Genomic DNA, 20319 nt, shown 5'->3' with positions numbered 1-20319 from the left:
TACGTGTACTCTAAACAAGCTAGAAAGGCTTCTTAGTTACAAGTTAAATTCTCGTTCGTAACAGATATTAGATAGACGGGCATATGAGCGTTTTCTCAAGGGAGATTTATAGATCACGATGAGAACAACATTTTATCAAAATAAATTACGTTTCTGAATTCAACGGACACTTACATATTTTTTATAGGTGCACTTAATCCTTAACAAATAAATTATAGAAATAAATTGTAAAAGTTTTAATGACTTTTGTTTGAGCTATTATTACATTTCTCTAAATCGTACATTGATAATGAATCCGGGATATTATAAACCTCTCGTGTCAACGTATAATTATGAATAGTGACACAAATCTGCTGCTGCTGAATAATATTTATGATGATTTGATGATGATATAAATGAACAGATGCAGTGTCCTAAAATTTTCCTCCTTTCCGGAAAATATAAAATATAAAATGTGGTTTATTGATCAAAACAGATGGAATTACATTCACATGCTCACTCTTAACCATTAAATTTAAAAATTTTGACTATTTACTTTATTGATTTGGTGCATCCACCATTTTTGTGTGGAAACATACAAATTCAAATTTGATCCAATAAAGTTTCAATTACAAGATATAAAAATCGTAGTTATGAACTTGCAAACGTGACAGCTTCCAAACTGTTTTGAAAAAGGTTCTAACAATTGATTTGACACGATAAGTTTCCAGAAGCTGTGAGTTAAAACCCGCAAATATCATACTTTCCCTCAGTCTGTTGTGAATTCATAAAAATAATCGACTTGACAGGCCAGGGGTTGGTTTTGAAAAAGGTGCTAAGTAAAAGGTTCCGATTTTTGCGGCACCATCTATTAGAAAACTCGAACGGCTCTCTAGCAAATGCCGCATGTATATAACAAACTGTAGTTTCAATGATTCGTTTGCCGTATTTTGGGCCCGAGAATAAAAAACGAGCTTGATCAACGTCCAGATCAATTAAGTTGGGAAGTTTGTCGTCGAAAAAGTAAGATATTGGTTTAGTGATCTCGTTAACCAGGACGACTATGGACAAATTCGTTTGTAAGTTAAGCAGATATATTTTATTTACCGTATATTCGGATGGATCCTTCCGTTTCCCCTAGAGAATTCTTGGAGATGCATCGATAGTTACCGAAGTCTCCGGGTTGGAGGTTTCGCACTGACAATTTCATGTGCGCTCTGTAGCTGTTTTCAGTCGTTTCAGTCCCGTACTTTTTCGTAGGCAGGAGCATGACGTTGTCGTATACCCAATAGCTAATGGCTCTTGGGTATGCTTCTGTATGGCAATCTATTGTGACATCCGTGCCGGCTGGTGCCCCAACCAACTGATTTGGAACCCAAATCATCGGAGAAACTGTAACAAAACACATTTACTTACAAATGCGAAAGGAAAAGGAATCACAACCCGAATCTATACAGAAAACAAAATGTATTGATGTCGGACACTTGCCGCAACAAACATTATCACATGTCTAGAATTTAAAAAAGATCCCACCATTGACACGCGACGGAAAATATCTACACGAGCTGAAGAAGTGTAATGGCAATTTTTTTCGAAATTTGTTGACAAGTGTAATTAGATCCTATTTTTGAAAAGGCCTAAAAAAGTTTAATACGATGATATAAAACTCGGGAGTAAATAAAGAAAACTTTCCAGAGATATTAAAGTCTTAAGGTGTACTTTAAAAATATGATTAATAAATTATGAATATTAATCCGTGCAATGAAAAATAAAGCAGTTTATTTTAAGAAGCTCCGCTAAAAAATTATCTTACATTTTATTGTTCTCTAGAAAATCGCAAGGGGATGATAACCTCATCTTAATTTTCTTTTGAAATGTAACGCAAGAATTTTATCACCGTCTTCGCTGCGTCAGGTATTCATTTACACTTACAAAGGCATATGCGTGAATAAAATCTCTTAAGTCATGCAATTATAAAAATAGCATTTCAGTTAAAATTAATTAGGCAATATTTCTTTCCACTCTCCACTACAATGAAAAATGTTAACGAATTTCCTCGCAACTGATCGAAGAGGGAACTTGCAAAGCAAAGATCTGTTGTTTTTCATTTTCATGATATATCGGCGTTTCAGATGCCATTTCGGGAAAATGTTCCATATATACACAAACTAGTGAGAGTGTTGAATCCATTCATAAATCTGATTATTGAAGGGTGTGACTGATCAACTCGATTAGACACCTGCAGTTTCCCTGAAAGAAAATGCGAATTGTAAAATGCTCCGTTCGGTTTTCCTTGAGCGACAACAACTAATCGGTCTAAGGTGAAAAATTAAGAAATTCTACTGACGAAGTAAATCTGTTACCAAGGGATTTGTTGGCTTTTTACAAAACTACCGGAACGCTGAGTTTGTATACTAAATGTTCACGCTAACCACGACAACATAAAAAACTCAATCATCCACATTCAGATACCAGAAACTTGGAGAAATTATCTTGTTTTGAATAAAGCTAGTTGCTACTTTTTGCAAAAGAAAGTCACGGTATATCTCAACTTTGCCCGCTTTACAAGGAAGATATCTAAAATATTCGATGCAGCTTTGGTAAAATAGTTCACGCAAGTATAGACATAAATTGTCGATCTGGAATGATTTAAAATCGTTCAAGTGTCCCTCCGTGTGTGCAATACATTTAAAATTATAAGCGATACAAGACCTTCAATCGAATACTACAAAATTATTGATGAGGCAATGCAAAGGAGGGTGCAACGAAACGGTCAATCTCTGAAGATAAAAAAGGTTGCTGTAGAAGATATTTCTTTGTTAAACGAGTAATGGCACCTATTTTTCTCCGATTCCATTTTAAAGGGTACTAGTGCATCAACAGATTAATACCAAATTTGATTTTATGAGACGAAAGTTTTCTCATATAATTTGCTTGAACTAATAAGGTGGAGCGCATTCATTTTTCACCGTTTCAAACCGATAGAAAAAAGTGTAACTGAAAAAAATAGCTCCTTTAAAAATGTCTCGAAGTTTCAGCATAACAATGAACGTCTGCAATCTGTTTTCATTCTACAACTTACAACGTCTGTCTTCCGCCGCTTTCATGATTTAGTATTATCCCAAATAAGTTCGAACATTCTCAGATCGGCTCTATTTTACGATTTCGAAATTTATAAGTATTTTTGCTTAGAGAATGAGTGGCCCGTTTCGGAAAAGATTACGATCGATGCGATTTGTTTTGATTATGGCGAGTTTTTATTTATTGTTATGAAACTAAACATAATAAATTTTAAAGCTATGTGAAAGTAACAAATGTTTTGTTCCGGGATGCTGCTAATTTGAAATGAATTGTATTGCAATTTGCATATAATCCAAAATAAATATTTTATAGCGGGATGAAAAAGACTTGATTTTGGACAAATTGAACTGGGGGAAATTATTAAAAATAACAGAAAAGACAGTTACATTAGCGTAGATTTTAATACTGTTTGAACAACAGTAATTTTGTCCAAATATTTGCTTTTTGTGAGTTTGTTTTCTGTTTGTTTCTACAGTGGCGGCGATTAGAGGAGAGTTGAAAAACAAGATCATGAAATTCAAGGAGTAATTAATCACATTTTGGTCAGTCAATGAAATTCCAAGTATTCTGGAATTGTCAGTATATACTGCAGTGTTATATAGTGCAATTGTCCAAATAATAAAGCTAGGAACTACATTAGCGTCATATTTGAAATACTGGACGTGTTTCAAATTTTGCCGCCACCCAGGAATGCACTAATATACTGCTTTTGAATCATCGCAATACTCCTATCATTGTCCCGATGAACGCTAGTTTTGAGCTCGGAAATTTACCAGACACAATTGGAAATATCCTAGGACATTTATCTGAATCGATGCGGTATTTTCGGATTAATTTCAATTGTTAAAGGCATCTCCACTATTTTTGTCTATTGTTACAGAAAAGAAACGTTTAATTAAACTTTCGACTACTTTAAAATTTGGTGGAGGCGCTAACTTATCGACCAACATTTACATACACCTGTTAGGCAGTCACGCGAGAACTTTTTGAATTTCACACTAAATATTATTTACCGCCATGTACAATTAATTTAATTTGTGAATACCTAAAATGATTCAGTTTTATCCCATGTCAAGTTGACTTAACTCGATTAGAAATCTACAAAACTGACGGAGCGATTCAATTATCCTTTATGAATTGCTTCAGACGTAATTTATCTTCGATAATTACCGTGAAATCAATGTGGATTTTATTGTATTCAAATATTAGCCACGTTTGCATTTAACAGTAACCAAAATTTTCATGCAAATTATCGAATGCAAGATACACACCTACATCCCGAAGGACCAGTGTCGGGTGCTATTTCCCCAAGGACAACTAAGCGACCCTTGTTCAGGAAACTTTGCAATACTTGAAATAAATTTCCACTTCCACCAGGAATAATTTATAAGTGTGTAATTAATATTAATAAGAACCATGTTCAAGGCATTTGCACGTAATCATTTTATACACTTCTCATCGAAATGTCTTTTCATGAAATGCCTAATGATATTATCGCTTGTCACTCAAATTACAGCTTGTCATTTATTACGTTTAGATATCCGTTTATTAATGCCGTTTCAGTGACTGGAAAAATGCCAACTCCTCAATAATAAATTTTAGTAATTCGTCAGGACTGAAAGAGAAAACGTTTTTTGGTTGTTATGATCAGAATTTATTATGATCTTTTTATTTAATAGATTTATTACATTAGGAAAACAGAGTGTCTAAACTTTTGATCCGTCAGTCTTAATCAAATCTAGTTCCAATTCTATGAAACAGGCGCGATTTGGGATTTGTTAGTCGTTTTTCCCTTATAAATTTTAATTTTGATGCAGCTGCACCGCCTCAAAAATACTCAATTGAAAAGTAGAATGATGTTTTGCACATATTGTGACTACCGTAGCGTTAATCTTCCCGTAATGTCCTAACAAAAGTTATAAAGAAGACTCGAGAAAATCTCGTTGCAAAAGACGCCCGAACTGAAGGAAATGCACACAAATATATAAATAAAATCGATTTTCAATATCGTCACTTATCGCTTACAAGCCATTAGACGTGTTACATATCAGTGTATATATCCTATTGACTAGTGCATTGCTTTACCGTTACCAGAGAATATACGTTTTGTTTGTTTTATTACCTCTTTACTGAATCATAACGATTTCGTATAAAATTCAAATACGTAAAACCATATCTTGCTGTGTATACCTACGAGGCGATAAAATGAATTGACGTAATTCCAGGATATTTCCACGCATCATTGCTTTTATACTGGGTAATATGAGAAATGTCGTCAATAAAATCATGATTGAGATTAACCGTGTTGCAGTTGCAACGACAAGAACTGTTTTAATTTCACTTTATCGGAAAAAGAAACCGTAACTACACATCTTATTTACGGTGGACTAGGTCTGCCGTTAAATAAAATGCTCACGTGAAAGGACTAACTTACCAAAATAGCTGCCTAAGCTTGTTTCATTCGGTTCCTATATTAGAGGCTAAGCACTTATTTCAGATATCTCTATGGGCGAAAGTATTTTCCCGTTTGTTGGCTAATATACGAGTCGACACTATTTCGAGGTTCTAGAAGCGACAGCACTCGCTATTTCCTTTCTTTTTTTATTAATTAGGTTCGAGACTAGCACAGTTTGGAAGAAATCAACGTTAAAACAACAAAAACTAAAATTCCAATGCGTCAAGCGACTGTAATATTGCTCAAGTCGCTGCAATGAATCCGAATTTCGATCGACCTTTGGAATTAATAATGAAAATGAGCAACAACAGATTTCGTGTTCAAATCATTACCGTTTCCGAGAAAAAAGTGTTTTGTTAAATGGAAAAAAAATGGAAAAAACTTGCTACCAAAAATTGGTTGTTCTGACTGTAGTTATATTCTTTTAGTCAAGATATAGGGCGTAAGAGAAATTAGTGCATTTAAATAATTAAGGGATGGTTCAATAGATTCCGATAAAACAAACAACTTTTTTCATTACGATTTTTCTTAAATTCAGAAATTTCAGTCGTAAACATTTGGAGATGTTATTAAATTCAACTAGTTTTTCAACTGTGCTAAATTTCAAAATGGTAATGCAAGTAACATCATTTAAAAAAAACTAAAAATTTTGATATATTTTTTTAAATAGCATTTTCAGTGTTATAGCAATAAAATTTTGGCAAATTGCTACAGTTGAGTTGTTTATTAATTCCACCAAATCGCTAAACTGTAAAGCCAAGACTAGAAATTTAAAAAATTTTCATTTTCAAACTATCTTGGATCGGTATTGCGCGGTAAGTTCTTTTATTTTATTGTCTTTACTGGTATATAATAAATAAGTAGTTGTTTATCTTACCCATAAGAGGGGTTTTAATAACTTACATATGAACTGTCGTTAAAACCTCAAAAGCAATTTTTTGAGAAAATATGACGGATAAAGTTGAATAATTTTATATCCTTAAGACTAACTTCAGGGAAACAAAAACAATAACTTGGTAACAATGTGTCCCGTACAAAAGAAAAATTGAACCCGAATTGATCAATTTTAGGCATAAACGACATCATTTAAAAAAATAAGCGGCAACTACGTACATTATTAGAAACACACGCTAGCTGGGTCATTCTAGTTTTCAATTAAATTTAAATGGTGATCGTGCGACATAAAGACATCGTTCATTGCTCAAATATATACAATGTGTTAAATTGAATGTACAATACTATGATTACAGCAACGGTTACCACCACAGTAAACGAAATGGTTTTCAACAATGCCCTCATGTTATCAAGGTAGACACAAGCAACATTTATGATGGTACTTGCCGAGTTAATGGATTCTTTTTAACTGTTCGATTTTCTCATTACTAAGACGCACAAAAATGATATATTGCAGCATAGAGAAAATTTTCTAAATAAAAGATCAATGTAAAAGAAAGTTAAAACTTGGGTTGAGATTTTGCTCGCGATCAATTCATTTAGAAATTGACAGTAGCCTCACTCATCGTGTTATTTGATCTGACGTTTCTACTCACAACGAAAGGTTCGACTAAACTCTATCAGTCGATCGCTTTCTTTATTTATCATTAATAGAAATTTTATTTTTTTATCATCCAGTTGGGATTATCAACGTCTTGCAATATTGAAAGGCACTCTTATTTTACAGGTGCTTCAAATATAAAAAAAATGTGTTTTGTTATAATTATTTAATTTATTGATCGACAGCGGAGATGTCACTATGAAATGCGTTTTGATTTTAATAATGCAAAGAATAATTTTGTACATGAGGGTTTAAGTGGTTTAAGCATGAGTCTGAATGTAGTATTTACCATAATGAGACTAAATATTCAACAGATTTACGCCTTGCCTCTTCGTGACTGTCTACATCTCGAGACTGCTAAAGTGGACTACCTACGTGTTAAGGAGAAGGTCTCAGGTGTATTTTATCAAGTAAATTATAGCCTGGTAAGATAATAGGTAATCAAGTTTTGATTTTGAACAAACTATGTACTTAAGAGAATAGATTTTTGGTGTGTTTTTTTGTTGAATGTGTGTCATTAGTGACAATGGGAGAGCATAAATGAGATTTTAATGTCGCGAATTCGATTTGTTTGCAGTCCATTTAAGACAAGCATTGCGATGATGTCAAGTTTGTTTTTCTGTAAATTGAACAAAACGAAGTGCAAATATAAGAGAGTAAAGTTTGCCGCGGTAAATTATTTTCTTTGCTTAAAATTTTTCTCAAGTCCAACATATATTCATTAGTCAAGCTGACATTTCAGCAGACACAACAATTTATTTTACAAAGTACTGTACTAATTTTGTCTGTTCTTGTGGGTTGAAATGGAACATTTGGAATTACATGTTGAATTGGAGTAAAAACTTAATGTTTTGTATATTTTTCAATTGTATTAAAGTAGCATAAGCTCTCTAGTGAAGCAAAGAAGGTTATAAATTTTCCTCGGCCCTCAACTAATTTCTACTCGACCTCCTGCGAAATATAGGATAGTAAATTTGCCTTATATTACACAAATTGATATTTGATAACGGCGTAGTAGAAATATATCACTAAAACTTATGCGCGTCCGTAAAATTTGTTTTATTCATGTTACTATTGAAAAATCGACTTAACTTTTATTACCACTTCGAAACTCTATCGATCAAATCTCCGTGGATTCGGGGAACCCAATTAACTGACAAATAATGGGGTTTGTTTTTCGTTTACAATATTAAACATTTTAGTACAAATATTTATTCAGCCCTAATTTGTAGTGCATCTTGTGTTTACACAATTCTCTCTTTTCCCGAACCGTCTTCATTTTCTTCGTCAATTAACACTAGAACCTTCTAACATTTTCAATATTATGCAAATTATCCGACCCTGCTCGTTTTTCAGGCAATAAAATCGTATATTACTTTCCTTTTGTTCAAGCTTACATAATCATTTTAGATGAAAGGCGGCCTATCGCTTTTTCGGCATAAAATTTTCAATTAATACCCGGATTGATCCCCGTTTTATATATTAAATATTTCTAAGTAAACAATTATGTTCTCATTTTGCACGACAAAACGATTCAGATCAGAGAGTGCTCTCTCAATTGGACTCTCAATAAAGTTCTGAGTCGGCAATCTTAACATTTTCCGTGCTCAAATTGTTTTTACGTTATACTAAGACTACCTCTACATTTTTCACCACGCGGTATATAAATAAATAAGAGTTACAGTCCGAAATATCTCTCGGATAATCTCCAATTTCGGATAATCGAGTTTGTCCCGAATACATTACTTTTTCCGATAATGGCGGTATTTATTTCCGTATGCGATCACATGCCCAAATAAGTGCTCAGATGCCTCCAATACTTTGCCATAAAAATTTTACGACGTAAATAATTGCGAATTATTAAGGAAATAGCCAACATTTACTTACATTCTACGTCCACGATGATACGTTTGCTTACAGATGGTGGAACTCCATTTGTAGCTATGCAAAGATATGCGCCCATTTCCGTTCTGCTGATACGAGTGAGATTCAATTGCTCTCCATCGTACACGTTCACTGCAATAAATAAATACCATAATAACAACACGTTTGAATAGTAAAAAATCATCCTCAAACTTCGTTGCGAATGTACGAAATGTTACAGAAATCAAATTCCCAAACGTACTCTTTAAGTCAAGGGTGCATGTATTAAAATTCATTAAAGCAATTTTTCCATGGCACTGATAGAAAATTCCAAATTTACCAAGGAAAACATGTTTGAATTTTTTACTCCCACATGAAAATTTAATGTGTTTTGGTCACAGGTTACGTACTACATCTCAAATAATGAAATTTTCGTTGCTTGTTGTTATGGACAATGAATTTTTGAAGATGAAGGTAATAAATTTATTGTAGTAGCTCGTATTTTATCTAATCTGAATCGACGATATCCTTGTTATAATAAACGTTTCACCCTGCGAGATTTATTGCCACCAAATTATCATAAATACATGACTTTGGGTACTTAATAAATAAACTGTTGTGCCCCAAACACCACAGCATGGATTGATGTGTTTATTAATTTTCCCGCAAACTTCACAACGGTTACTCAAATATGTTTATTAATTTTCTCATTTTAAGACAATGCGCGCAAAATATTTCTCAAAGTTCCTTAAGACAAAGAAATCATTCCAGTCTAATTTTTAAAGTTAAATGATACAATCAAGAGCGCTTTCTCTGAAGATCCTTTAAGCGAACTTAAAGTTTTCGTAGCGATAGCTTTTTAAACAATAAAAATTTCTGGAGTAAAGAATTTTCAGCTAATTCTGATGTTCTTGACAAAAAAATTTGGCAGCTTTAATTTCAGATTTTACTGAACTCGGTTCGAAATTATTCGAATAATATTTAAATTGTAAATAACACGAAAAGTTGAATATTATTTTCACCAATTACGGTAGAAAAAAAATATTAATCAAATCCGGTGGTAATAAAAACTGTAGAGAACCAAATCAATTTCAACTTTTGCAACATTGGGGTTTATTCACATAAAATTTAAATTGTTAATAATTCTGAATATAAACAGCCTGCAACCTTTTAAGATGTATTTTTTAATTTTTTCGATAAATGTAAATTGTAGGTTTTATATTTTAAGACAACATCTTTGGAATTTTTTTTCCACAGTTTTAGTTCTGGATAAAAAAAACATTGAAATGGTGAATGCGCCGGGTGATTTAAATCAATCAGTCTTTGAACATTTTGTCAACATTTTTGCTGCTGTTTTGAATTCACGTACATGTCATTCAATTTGTCCTTTACATGTTTGATAGGCGTGTTTTTTCGGTTAGAAGGATAAGAAAGGTTTGTCGGTGACAAGAGCGGGTTGCCTGATAAATATTGTAGAGTGAAAAATGAGGAAAGTGTGAGAATAAAACACAACTTTTAATAAGAAGAATTTTGTTATTTATTATGGCTTGATGAGGTTAATTCTGGTTATGAAATTATAAGTTTGACCTCATCGATTCCTCGTTACCTAGTTTGAAAACTTTTGGTTACTGTCAGTTGCGGGGAAATAATTTGTTTAATTTAGTCAGGAAAGGAAAGGATGTGGAATTGTTTTTGGGGTCATAGTGTAAATATTTAATACTGATAATGTTGTAGCACGGTTTAGCAATAATGTGGCTTTAGTTTGTAAAAGCAATAACATTTTGCATGAGTGAAGCAAATTGCAATTACATAATTTTAAAGTGGGTAAACATAATTTTATGCAGTTGAAGATACCCTCCGGAAATTAGCACATTATATTCAAAGCATATGTTAATTTTCATTGGCCATTGTTTCTCATGTTGTGTTTGCATGACGAAGAACGTGTAAAACAGTTCAGTTGTAGCTGGCATTGTACGTGAGAGCGTGAATGCACGTCGCATTTTATCAAACTAATTAAGGCGAGTATAATATTAATCCTAACACAGTCGAGCGCAGACAAACTAATCCCACCCCATAAAAGGATGATGCTATAATAGCAACATATCATTTTTGTTGGAATATTCGCAAATAAATCAAGAATATTACACAAATGGAAACCTGAAATGTTAACACGGAAACGTTGTCGACGGAATTAGAATATATTTCCAGTTGGGTTTCACCTCGTTTTTTTTATGTTTTTATAAACATTTTTTGTTGACAATTAAGTAAGTTTGACTAACAGCATCTTCCACACTCTCTCTGCATAACTGATATCGCGGTATGGAATTTTGGAATGCGCATGCTTGCTGCCACCAACCCCAGTGCTAGATTAGCTGTTGCAATATTTAACAGGCCAGGCAAGCGGGGTTGTAAGCTTCGCACCCCAGCACCTGATAGCATCCCATTGTAGCGAAGCTACTGATGCCAGTATCGCATTATTTTTACTGCAACTCAATAAACTTGCAAACGATTCGGAAAGCTACTGTATCACTGCACTATTTACAAAGATGTTCATCAACTGTCTACTTTATACACCCACGACAAAACTTTTCACTATAAATTTTTACTAGAAGCGACTAACTCTGATTTGATAAAACTCCTCGCACAAATTAATTATCCTGGCGCATCCACCATTTCTTCGCACATGTTAGAGAATACATACATACATATATATTCAAACGTCATCTAACCAAAACAAGGAATTATTGATAGAAATCCATTAGGAAGTTTACAACCCCCCAGGGTACTCAATGATATTCTCAACGACCTCTCTTAATAACTTCATCACTAACATTTCCGCACTTTGGCCAGTCAAACCTATCTCACAAACTATCCTATACGTCTTTTTTTTCGACATGTCGTAATAAGGGACAACGGTCTAAATGACACATCTTTCCTCTAACTAGACACGTTGACAATTAATTACGTAAAGTTTGTACTCATTTCATTTATATTACTCAAACAACGTTTTCCTGGTAAACTTTGAAAAGGATAAGGAAAGTTATGGTCATTGAACTTTTAAGATAGTTGAGGTCGTATCACAAATATGGATCGCCTACTTCACAAATTTTAAAGTTTAACAAGTTTTGTTAATCTTTTCCTCGAAGTTCTAAAATTAGTAACAAAATCTTTTATACAATAAAATCGATGAGTGTTTTATTCATTCATTACCAAACGATTATTTGCGAATCCTAGTTCCAACTGACTATAGAGAAGCTAATTTCCAGTGGGTGGAATTTCATTAAGAAAGACAATAGTCCGATGCGATGGGTATTTATTATATGGTAAAATATAAGAACCGTATTTGCGTTAGAATCAGCAGACTGCAGTTGGAGCTTTGAGTTTTATGCAAATTTAGACTAACTGTCAGGACGACTGTGGCGAATTCTTTATATTTTCTCAAAATAAGGCCGCGAAAAGCACAGAGATTATAAACGTTCTAAGAGCGTGCAGTGGTAAAATTGGCTAGCAGTAAATGTAGATATGATTCTCGTATAAAATTAAACTGGGAAGAGATGTGGACTTTCGCCAAAAGGTGAGAAATCTGTTTGTGTTGGATAATGTAATGACTTCCCTTGGTCTATGTTTGACATTTTACCAACCTGTGGCATTGGATTACAATTTGTAATACGACCTTAACAAAAGGAAAGTTTCTCAAACAAAACGTTCTCTTTTACGAGTATTATGATATAGTTACTTCTCAAAATTTCCCAACCCAATCTAAAGCACAATTGCCTGATACGTTTCAACTACCACCTTAGAGGGTTTACTTAATTAATGCGGTGTGGCAACTTCTATGTTAGTAACGTGGTTTAATTTATATAGTGGATAACTAGCAGGGTTAATGTGCAAAGTCTGCGTAATTTATATTTACTTTTTATGAATAATTTGAGTAGATAAAAAAGATGAAAAGTTTCGGTAGGTGTGTTAACAGTATCTAATTATTAATAAATTTTGAGTTCAATTTAAGGTTCTATTTGCAATTTCATTTCCTTTAGCAGCCTAGGAAGTAAATTAAACGCCGTATTACGCCAAAAGACGATGATAAAGTAAGTCGCTTTGAAATTCACTCTTGGTAATTTTAATATAATTTCAGCGAAGATTGTTCCTGATATGACACTGAATATGATTTTAACATTCAAGTTGTAAAGGTTGTCTTGTTTTGAGAATTACCGCTGCACTTTGATAAAATGAATATGGAGCAATAAAACTGAAGAAACCCTTCAGAATGCATCGGTTGCCAATGCTATAAATCTCTAACGTTATATAAAGACCGAAGTAAACGTCGTGAATTTAAAATCACACTGTACTTACTATCGCAACGATGCCATATTTTCAGAAACAATAAAAAAGTTAACAAAAAATAACCCGTAAAAGACACACAACAACTGATACAAGGCAAGCTGATAAACGAGAGCAAAAGGCTCTCGAGAGTGTCGTTTCGTTCGTAGGTCGTCCGCGCACAGAATGTCAACTTAGCAAGAACCACATAAATCTGAAATGGTTTACCAACGCCGCGACTTAATCGAATTGCTTAATATTGACAACGCGTAGTAAATTCCTATGCGAAGGAGTAGTTCACCGTTTCGAATTCCATCAACCACTTCCACTGGATTAATTAAAAGACTACAAGCTTAAACCGTACACGTGTTTTTCAGATATTTTATTTACAACATTCCACGCCAGGATTTCCACTTTTGGCGCATCCACCAAAATATTTTTTGTGCTAAGACTTGTTATGCATTAAAAATAAATAAAAAAAATCTAAATCAGGATGTCAGCAGTCATGGATTTACGAGCTGTGTGGTGTCCTCTTTTACGAGCAGATATAATAAACAGTTAAGAAACTTGTTTCGTTGTTTTCTATCATTATTTTTCCCATTTTCTAAATCTGACCAAGCATGCTTTAATTAAATTGGGTTCTAATTACAAATAGTAATCAAAATATCCATTTACTTGGCAGCTTACCTTTCTTACGACGTTCGACGGAAATCGCTTGACTATCTTCTCTTCTCCACATGATTTTAGGCGTGGGAAAACCGTCTGCTTTGCACGTCAAGCTTATATTCTGGTTTTCACGAACGGCTACTGTAGATTGCGTGCTTTCTGCATCAATGATATTTGGAGGAACTGTAATAAGAATGCGATGGAATTAAAACACTCATTTATTTTCAATTGGGTAACGTGCGTGAAATCAATTTCGCTAGAGTGATGCCCCTTTTTATCTCCTCGTTTAGCTCTAAGCTTTTATCTTTGCGCTAAAACCCTTCCACATTTCCACATAATAAATGTAGGGACTATTAAAAAATCAATTCGAATTGGTTCGGATGCTGCCATAAGATACTGAGAGCTTGATTTCGTTTTGTAATTTTCATGATAAAGTACTATTTTACTAATGTACCTTTATGTAGGTGCTAATGTAAAGTGCATTATGTTATTTTAGTTGTGGTTTGTTGAACAGCTTTCTAGAGAGCAATACAATAAATCGTACCGGATCTCGAATTACTGGAAAGTATAAATGTTAAAAATTTCAAAAATTGCTGTTATGTCCCACTTCGGCTTCTCTGGGAAATATTAACGTGCACGAAACTGGCGCATCAATATCGAGGCAACAATAACAGTTATAGTTATTTACAGTACAAACACCATATGAGCGGACTTTCGCTATAAGCTTCTCGCTAGAGTGCAGTACAAAAAATTAATTAAATGAGTAGATATAACTCACCAACTACTTGCAGATATCCTACTTGGCTAATCATGGGATTTGTGTTAACTTGGCACATGTAGTAACCCCGATCTTCTTTTTGTACACTACTGACGTGCAGAAGCCACGTCTTGGCATTATCGTGAGACACGCTGAATCGCGGCACTCTGGATATGACGTGCCGGTGAATTGTCAAAATCATTTGTCGGTCTATATGTATCCAAGCAACCTGAAAATATAATATATGTAAGCGATGGTATAAAGTTATATTTTCGAGACACCAAGTAGATAGACGTTGGACACGAGCCAACATGATCGCGTCATGTAATGCAGATTAGCTGCGCATCGACCATCTGACGTTACAACAGAAGTTCAAAAGAACAGATGTTACAGCCTCTGAACCAATATAAACCTGAGCAAAACTGATGAGGAATGTGTTTTAAATAAAGTTACAACCTGTGTTCGGATAAATAAATAAATATGTATGTCAATTCAGAACTCCCTTAAGTACGATCAGGAATTCATATATTCCTGCAGGCGCTTGATAGTCACTATATCTTCTAATTGCAATGTAATGCACCAAAGCAATCAAATCAACCTACACGATCGCTCTTAACCCTCGCTACCCTATGACATAACCCGCAAACACTTCCCATTATTCATTATGTTAATTTCGAACTACTGAGGAACCTATTTTACTTACATTAAACGTTTAACACGAATTAACAGAGTTATAAATAATGACAACTTGTCATCTACCAACATAACTACTCCCAACGGAATTGATTCTAATTAAAACCCGCAAATAAACTTCTAATTAAAGAGTTCGACTCTACTATTTTTGTTTAGTTAATGCACTGCAACAAATAAAAAACTAAACGTAATGTACATTAGTTATCGTGTTGTTTTAACGTTGCGCGACTTTTTCACCATAATAATATATTTATTTAAATCCTCCATTCGCAAAAATCAATAATCCGCGCAACAAAAAAATTACCAACATTTGTTTTGTATTTTGATAAAAACAACTGCAAATTTTGACATCCCAACCAAGATAATAACAATTAACGCCAAGCAAAACGAACGTGACATCTGCCAATTGCCGCCAAGTTTACATTCTAGTTAATATTCGAGTAAATTATCCTTGGAAATTTAATAACAGTCGTTCCAATAGTCGATGGCTAAGTTACGAGATGCTATAAAGCGTGGAGGGAATATAGTTGAACATATGAAGAATTAACAGTTGTCAAAGGTATAAAATATAAAAACAGAATTAAAAAAAAAACTTGTTTGATTTTTTGCTCGACGCATCCACCATTTTTAGCAAATATTTGCCAATTAGTGCCGTTAAATTTTGGTTAATTTAGTTAGTTTTCTTTGTTTATCTTCTATTTGGCGAGTACATCGAACAAATGGAGCGCATTTTCATGACAGCAAAATTTGAATTTGAAAAATACACCAAGTATTATGGTTTTTGTCTGCAAAATGCGTATGTATAGAATATTTTAACGCTTTCCACAAAGTTTTTTGTGTAATCAGAGATGTGTCGAGCAAATAAAGTGTATTATCGTGACAACAAGGCATGAATTTTAAATTTGCCCGAATATAAGTCTATAATTCAACAGAATTAATGTTGGAGAAAATAGTCACAGGGTAAGCGATCGCGATTAAAGATACAATCGGGCGTTTTTTGAAATTGTAATTAAAAAGAAGAGTACGTGAGTTTCCTGTTAATGTAGAGGGAAAATCTGGATAGAAGCTATGTGTGAAGAATCTCGAAAACGCAAAGTTGTGCAGGTAATTCTGTCGTTATTTAACCAACGGATGCAGTTAAATGCAGTTATAACTAATTATAATTAATAAATTAGTTGGGTTAAAGTTTGTGTTGGATCAAGTTTGCGGAGTGCATTAAGTCGGCGTTGTGTGAGTTGGAATACGTTAATATTTATATAGAATGAAAGCAGAAGCCGCAAACCCTTCGCGATTCTTCGACCCATAATAGCAATGAAACTGTCTAGAACATGAGTTGTAGCTGCTGGCCTATCCTTCCACGTCGGAAGGCCCTCTATTGATACATTTGTCATGCTCAAGTTTTTGCCTGAGAATTCGATTTTAAACGACAAGAGTTCAACTTTTGCATAATTATTTTAAGAAAATTAGCCACACGAACACATTTTGTTTCGAAATCCCCGGATGGGCAACCCCACAAAATTTCTGTGGTGAATTTCAGTAACTGGGGGATAACGCAATGACTGTAAACTAAATCCACATTGGCGCATGCGGAAAGATTTACTGCACCACGTTTTATTGCAATTGCTGCTGAATATTTATAATAAACTTGACTTTAGATATAAATGTAAATAAGTATAAGAATGTATGTTTTGCCGCAGGATATCATTGCAAACATTTTATTTCCTGCGTGGTAGAAGTGATCGTTCTTCCGTCTCAATATTCCTGCGAACTTAAGCGGAATTATTTGATTTCTTAATGTTGAGTTACGTTTCACGTTTGCCGACTTCAGTCAATTCAATAATGTATCAATGCTGAATCTGAATTAGCCTTGAGGGACACTTAAAATAACACAATTTTTTACGAAATTCACACACGACGACGCGACGTTAGATCAACAAGAAAGTAAAATATCGCTTGCTTTAAATTAATTGCTCGATACTATCTCTTAAGAGCTTTCCACTTTCATTACTTTCCATTAAATCTGATCGTTTGATTTTCTTACCAACGCGTGAAAATTTACTACGTTTTTATTTAAATTAATTACTTTTGAACTAAACTTGTATAAATTTTACAAATTTTTAGACCAGGTGAAATTCTCTCGGTGTTTATGTCAACATACAATGCCATTCCATTTACATGTTTCATGAACTAATAGAATGACAAACTTGATATTTCGCTTGCGTTAAATTTAAAACACACATTCGGTGCACTAATTATTCCTACAGCTGCAACTCAATGACGTTCGCCGCAATATTAATTTGAATACAAATAAGATGGAGGGATATCTTATTCCAAATCAATACAGCGTGTCAATTGTCGGTCTCCAAATTCGTGTTCTATTATCACAGTGACATTGTTAAACGAATCGTTATATTTGTTAGATCATCCATATGACCATCGATAATTACAGTTGATTAGCCCGTACAAATTTAATTAACAATGTGTACATTTATTTTAATAAGTCGTTTGATGAAGTATTCAAAAACTTGTCCATATCAATAGCGGAATTAATAGAATTAATTATTTTGGTTTCCTTTATTGCATTGCAGAATTGCGTGTTTGTGGCTTATGACCTCTCGCGCATTATGACACGTAACTAAATTGAATTTAAACATAAATCTCCAACTGTCATTCCCAAATTGACGAAGAATAAAAAACTAGATGTAGCAATTCTCCGAGTTCGATGCAACATGTGCTGACGTTTTTTCTCATAAAAAATGACCGAATTCTTCCTAGAAACAATGAAATGAGAATATAAGCATATCTAATTGAAGCAATGCGGACGATAGTTAAAGAAAATTTAATGTGACTTCTGGCACAGACACGTCTTTGATTTATGACTGTTAACTTTATTTTCTTATGAACACCATATTGAGTTTTCGTGTAATTCGATGGCCGCAATTTTTCTCTTTACTGTGATGTATGATGCTCATAAATTTAAAATGAATACGATATTGCAGAGAGATTTTAAATGAAAACAAGTATGTACTTCAATTTCTACGACGGGCGGATAAAAAATGCTATTGCCGATAGAATCATTACAATTTTGAATTTTTTTTAAACCATTTCGGACTTAAGCCCCGTTTACACATATAAAATTTAATTGCGCAAATAGTTGGACCGTGTAAAAAAACTATATTTATGTATCGATCAAATAATATTCTCTTGATTTTAATGCGTGTAGATTGAAGTTTTTAATAATCAAACTTTTAATAAATGACCAATTGGATTAAGTTTGATTTTATTAAAGAAAATTTCCTCCGTTGAGAGAAAAATTTAATCAGATTAAAAATTGAACAAAGGAAAGTTGATTATTGTCTTTAAAAATAACCTCAAACAAACAAAAATTAATTAATCAGCACCTTGGATAAAATTTTAATGAAGGAAGATCCGATTGACAGTTTAATTTTTCGAAAGTGTTTTGTTACTATAAATTATCATGAAGTTTATTGTTTGTTATTTAATAGTGATCTTATGTTATCCGGGAGGTATTATTAAATATTTTAGCTATGGTTTAAGCTCAGCAGCAGCACATTTACACCACAATAGAAAATTATTAATTAAGTAAAGGAATGGCCGCAAACAGTGAAAATCAATATCTATTGAGTTTCTAATGTCAAAAACAATGAACACGTAATTAATCCCCGAACTTGCATTAATAAAATTTGATTACACACAAAAGTTTCCCACTTGATATGCGTTGAAAGTTTGAAGTACTTGTAAAAATTGAGAGTACCCAAAGCGGAGGTTTGGTGTTAATTTTTGCCGGCTGATGGTTAGTTTATAAAGTTCCATTGTTGATCCTGAATAAAATGTTAGTCTTTGGGGGTGGGTGTTATCATCGCGGGACAGGTCTGTTTTTGTTGTCGCGTTTTGCTGCTGGAACAATGGCGGAGTTATGGGGGTTGTTCGGGTTGCGCTCAGTGGCCAAATTAGCCAACAAATAATAAGGAGAATTTGTTGAAGAACCTGAAGACGACGGTCTGGTCGAGTTGCTTAGGTATTTATCAAGGAAACTTTGGTGTCGGATATTGGAGCGCAGCTGTATTTCCCGAGTTATGATAATGCATCCTCCATTAACATAAAACACATAACTAAAAGCGCGTTACAAATTCGGCTTTGTTCTCAAGATTACCTGTCGCAATTAGTGGCAGGTGTCATGTGCGATTGCTGAAGTCGGATGTGATTTGACAGATCGAATCCACATCAAAATCAATAAATTACATCCGTTACTCACGACCCGGTTTGTCTTACTTATAAATAACGCAATTGCAACAATAACCGATAACTTGCTATGTAAACAAAAGCGCAAATGTTGCGGTTACAACCGGAAGCTTCACATCCGAGCTTTGTTTAGTTGGTTAAGCGATTTTTAATTTTATTGTTTGCTTCAAATCTAAATACCTTGATCACGGAGTACGATTAATTTTAAAAAATTTAGATTTGTGACCAGTCATAAATATCAGCACGCTCAGTTTGTTGACATTTCTAAAGAAGATTATCCCGAATTGCTGAAAGCAAGTTTTACCGCGGGGATTTGCGATTAAAAAACAATCCCAAATCGAAAATTAGCGCAAGTACAAATACTTTCTTCGCAAGGAATTGTTTAGAAGATGGTATGAGAGCCTCTGGATTAATTGACGTGTGGAAAATCTGGAGGATGGTGGTTTTAAGTAGGAGAAAGTAGGAATTACCTGTAGCAATTAGCGGCAGGTGTCAAGGCACATGGATTTGATCTGACAGCCGTTACATATTCGTGCATTTAGCAGTCGAGTTTAACAGAATGCAGTGCCAGCACTTTGGGGAAGCCGCAGCGGTAATGATGTAGTGTGCGGTCGGGCCCGAGGTGATGGCAGGAACTGTGATATTCAGCAACCGGGAGGAGTTCTCACAATGTTGTTAAAAGATGTA

General features: G+C 33.9%; 1 protein-coding gene across 3 annotated transcripts in view; it reads right to left on the bottom strand.

Moving 5' to 3' along the window:
• Positions 1-20319, bottom strand: part of LOC148166922 (lachesin-like) — a 76774-nt gene that overhangs the window by 9359 nt on the left and 47096 nt on the right. For all 3 annotated transcript variants that reach the window (XM_088047369.1, XM_088047370.1, XM_088047371.1), the window contains exons 3-6: positions 14698-14905; positions 13941-14102; positions 8958-9086; positions 1087-1371 (exon numbers count right to left, since the gene is read on the bottom strand). In XM_088047369.1, coding sequence (XP_087903495.1) covers positions 1087-1371; positions 8958-9086; positions 13941-14102; positions 14698-14905 — 784 coding nt within the window. The remainder of the gene's footprint in view (positions 1-1086; positions 1372-8957; positions 9087-13940; positions 14103-14697; positions 14906-20319) is intronic.

This window comes from Gnatocerus cornutus, chromosome 10 (genome assembly GCF_029298725.1).
Source record: "Gnatocerus cornutus isolate USDA-ARS CGAHR chromosome 10, icGnaCorn1.1, whole genome shotgun sequence".
Classification (NCBI taxonomy): domain Eukaryota; kingdom Metazoa; phylum Arthropoda; class Insecta; order Coleoptera; family Tenebrionidae; genus Gnatocerus; species Gnatocerus cornutus.
This window is presented reverse-complemented; position numbering and strand designations above follow the sequence as displayed.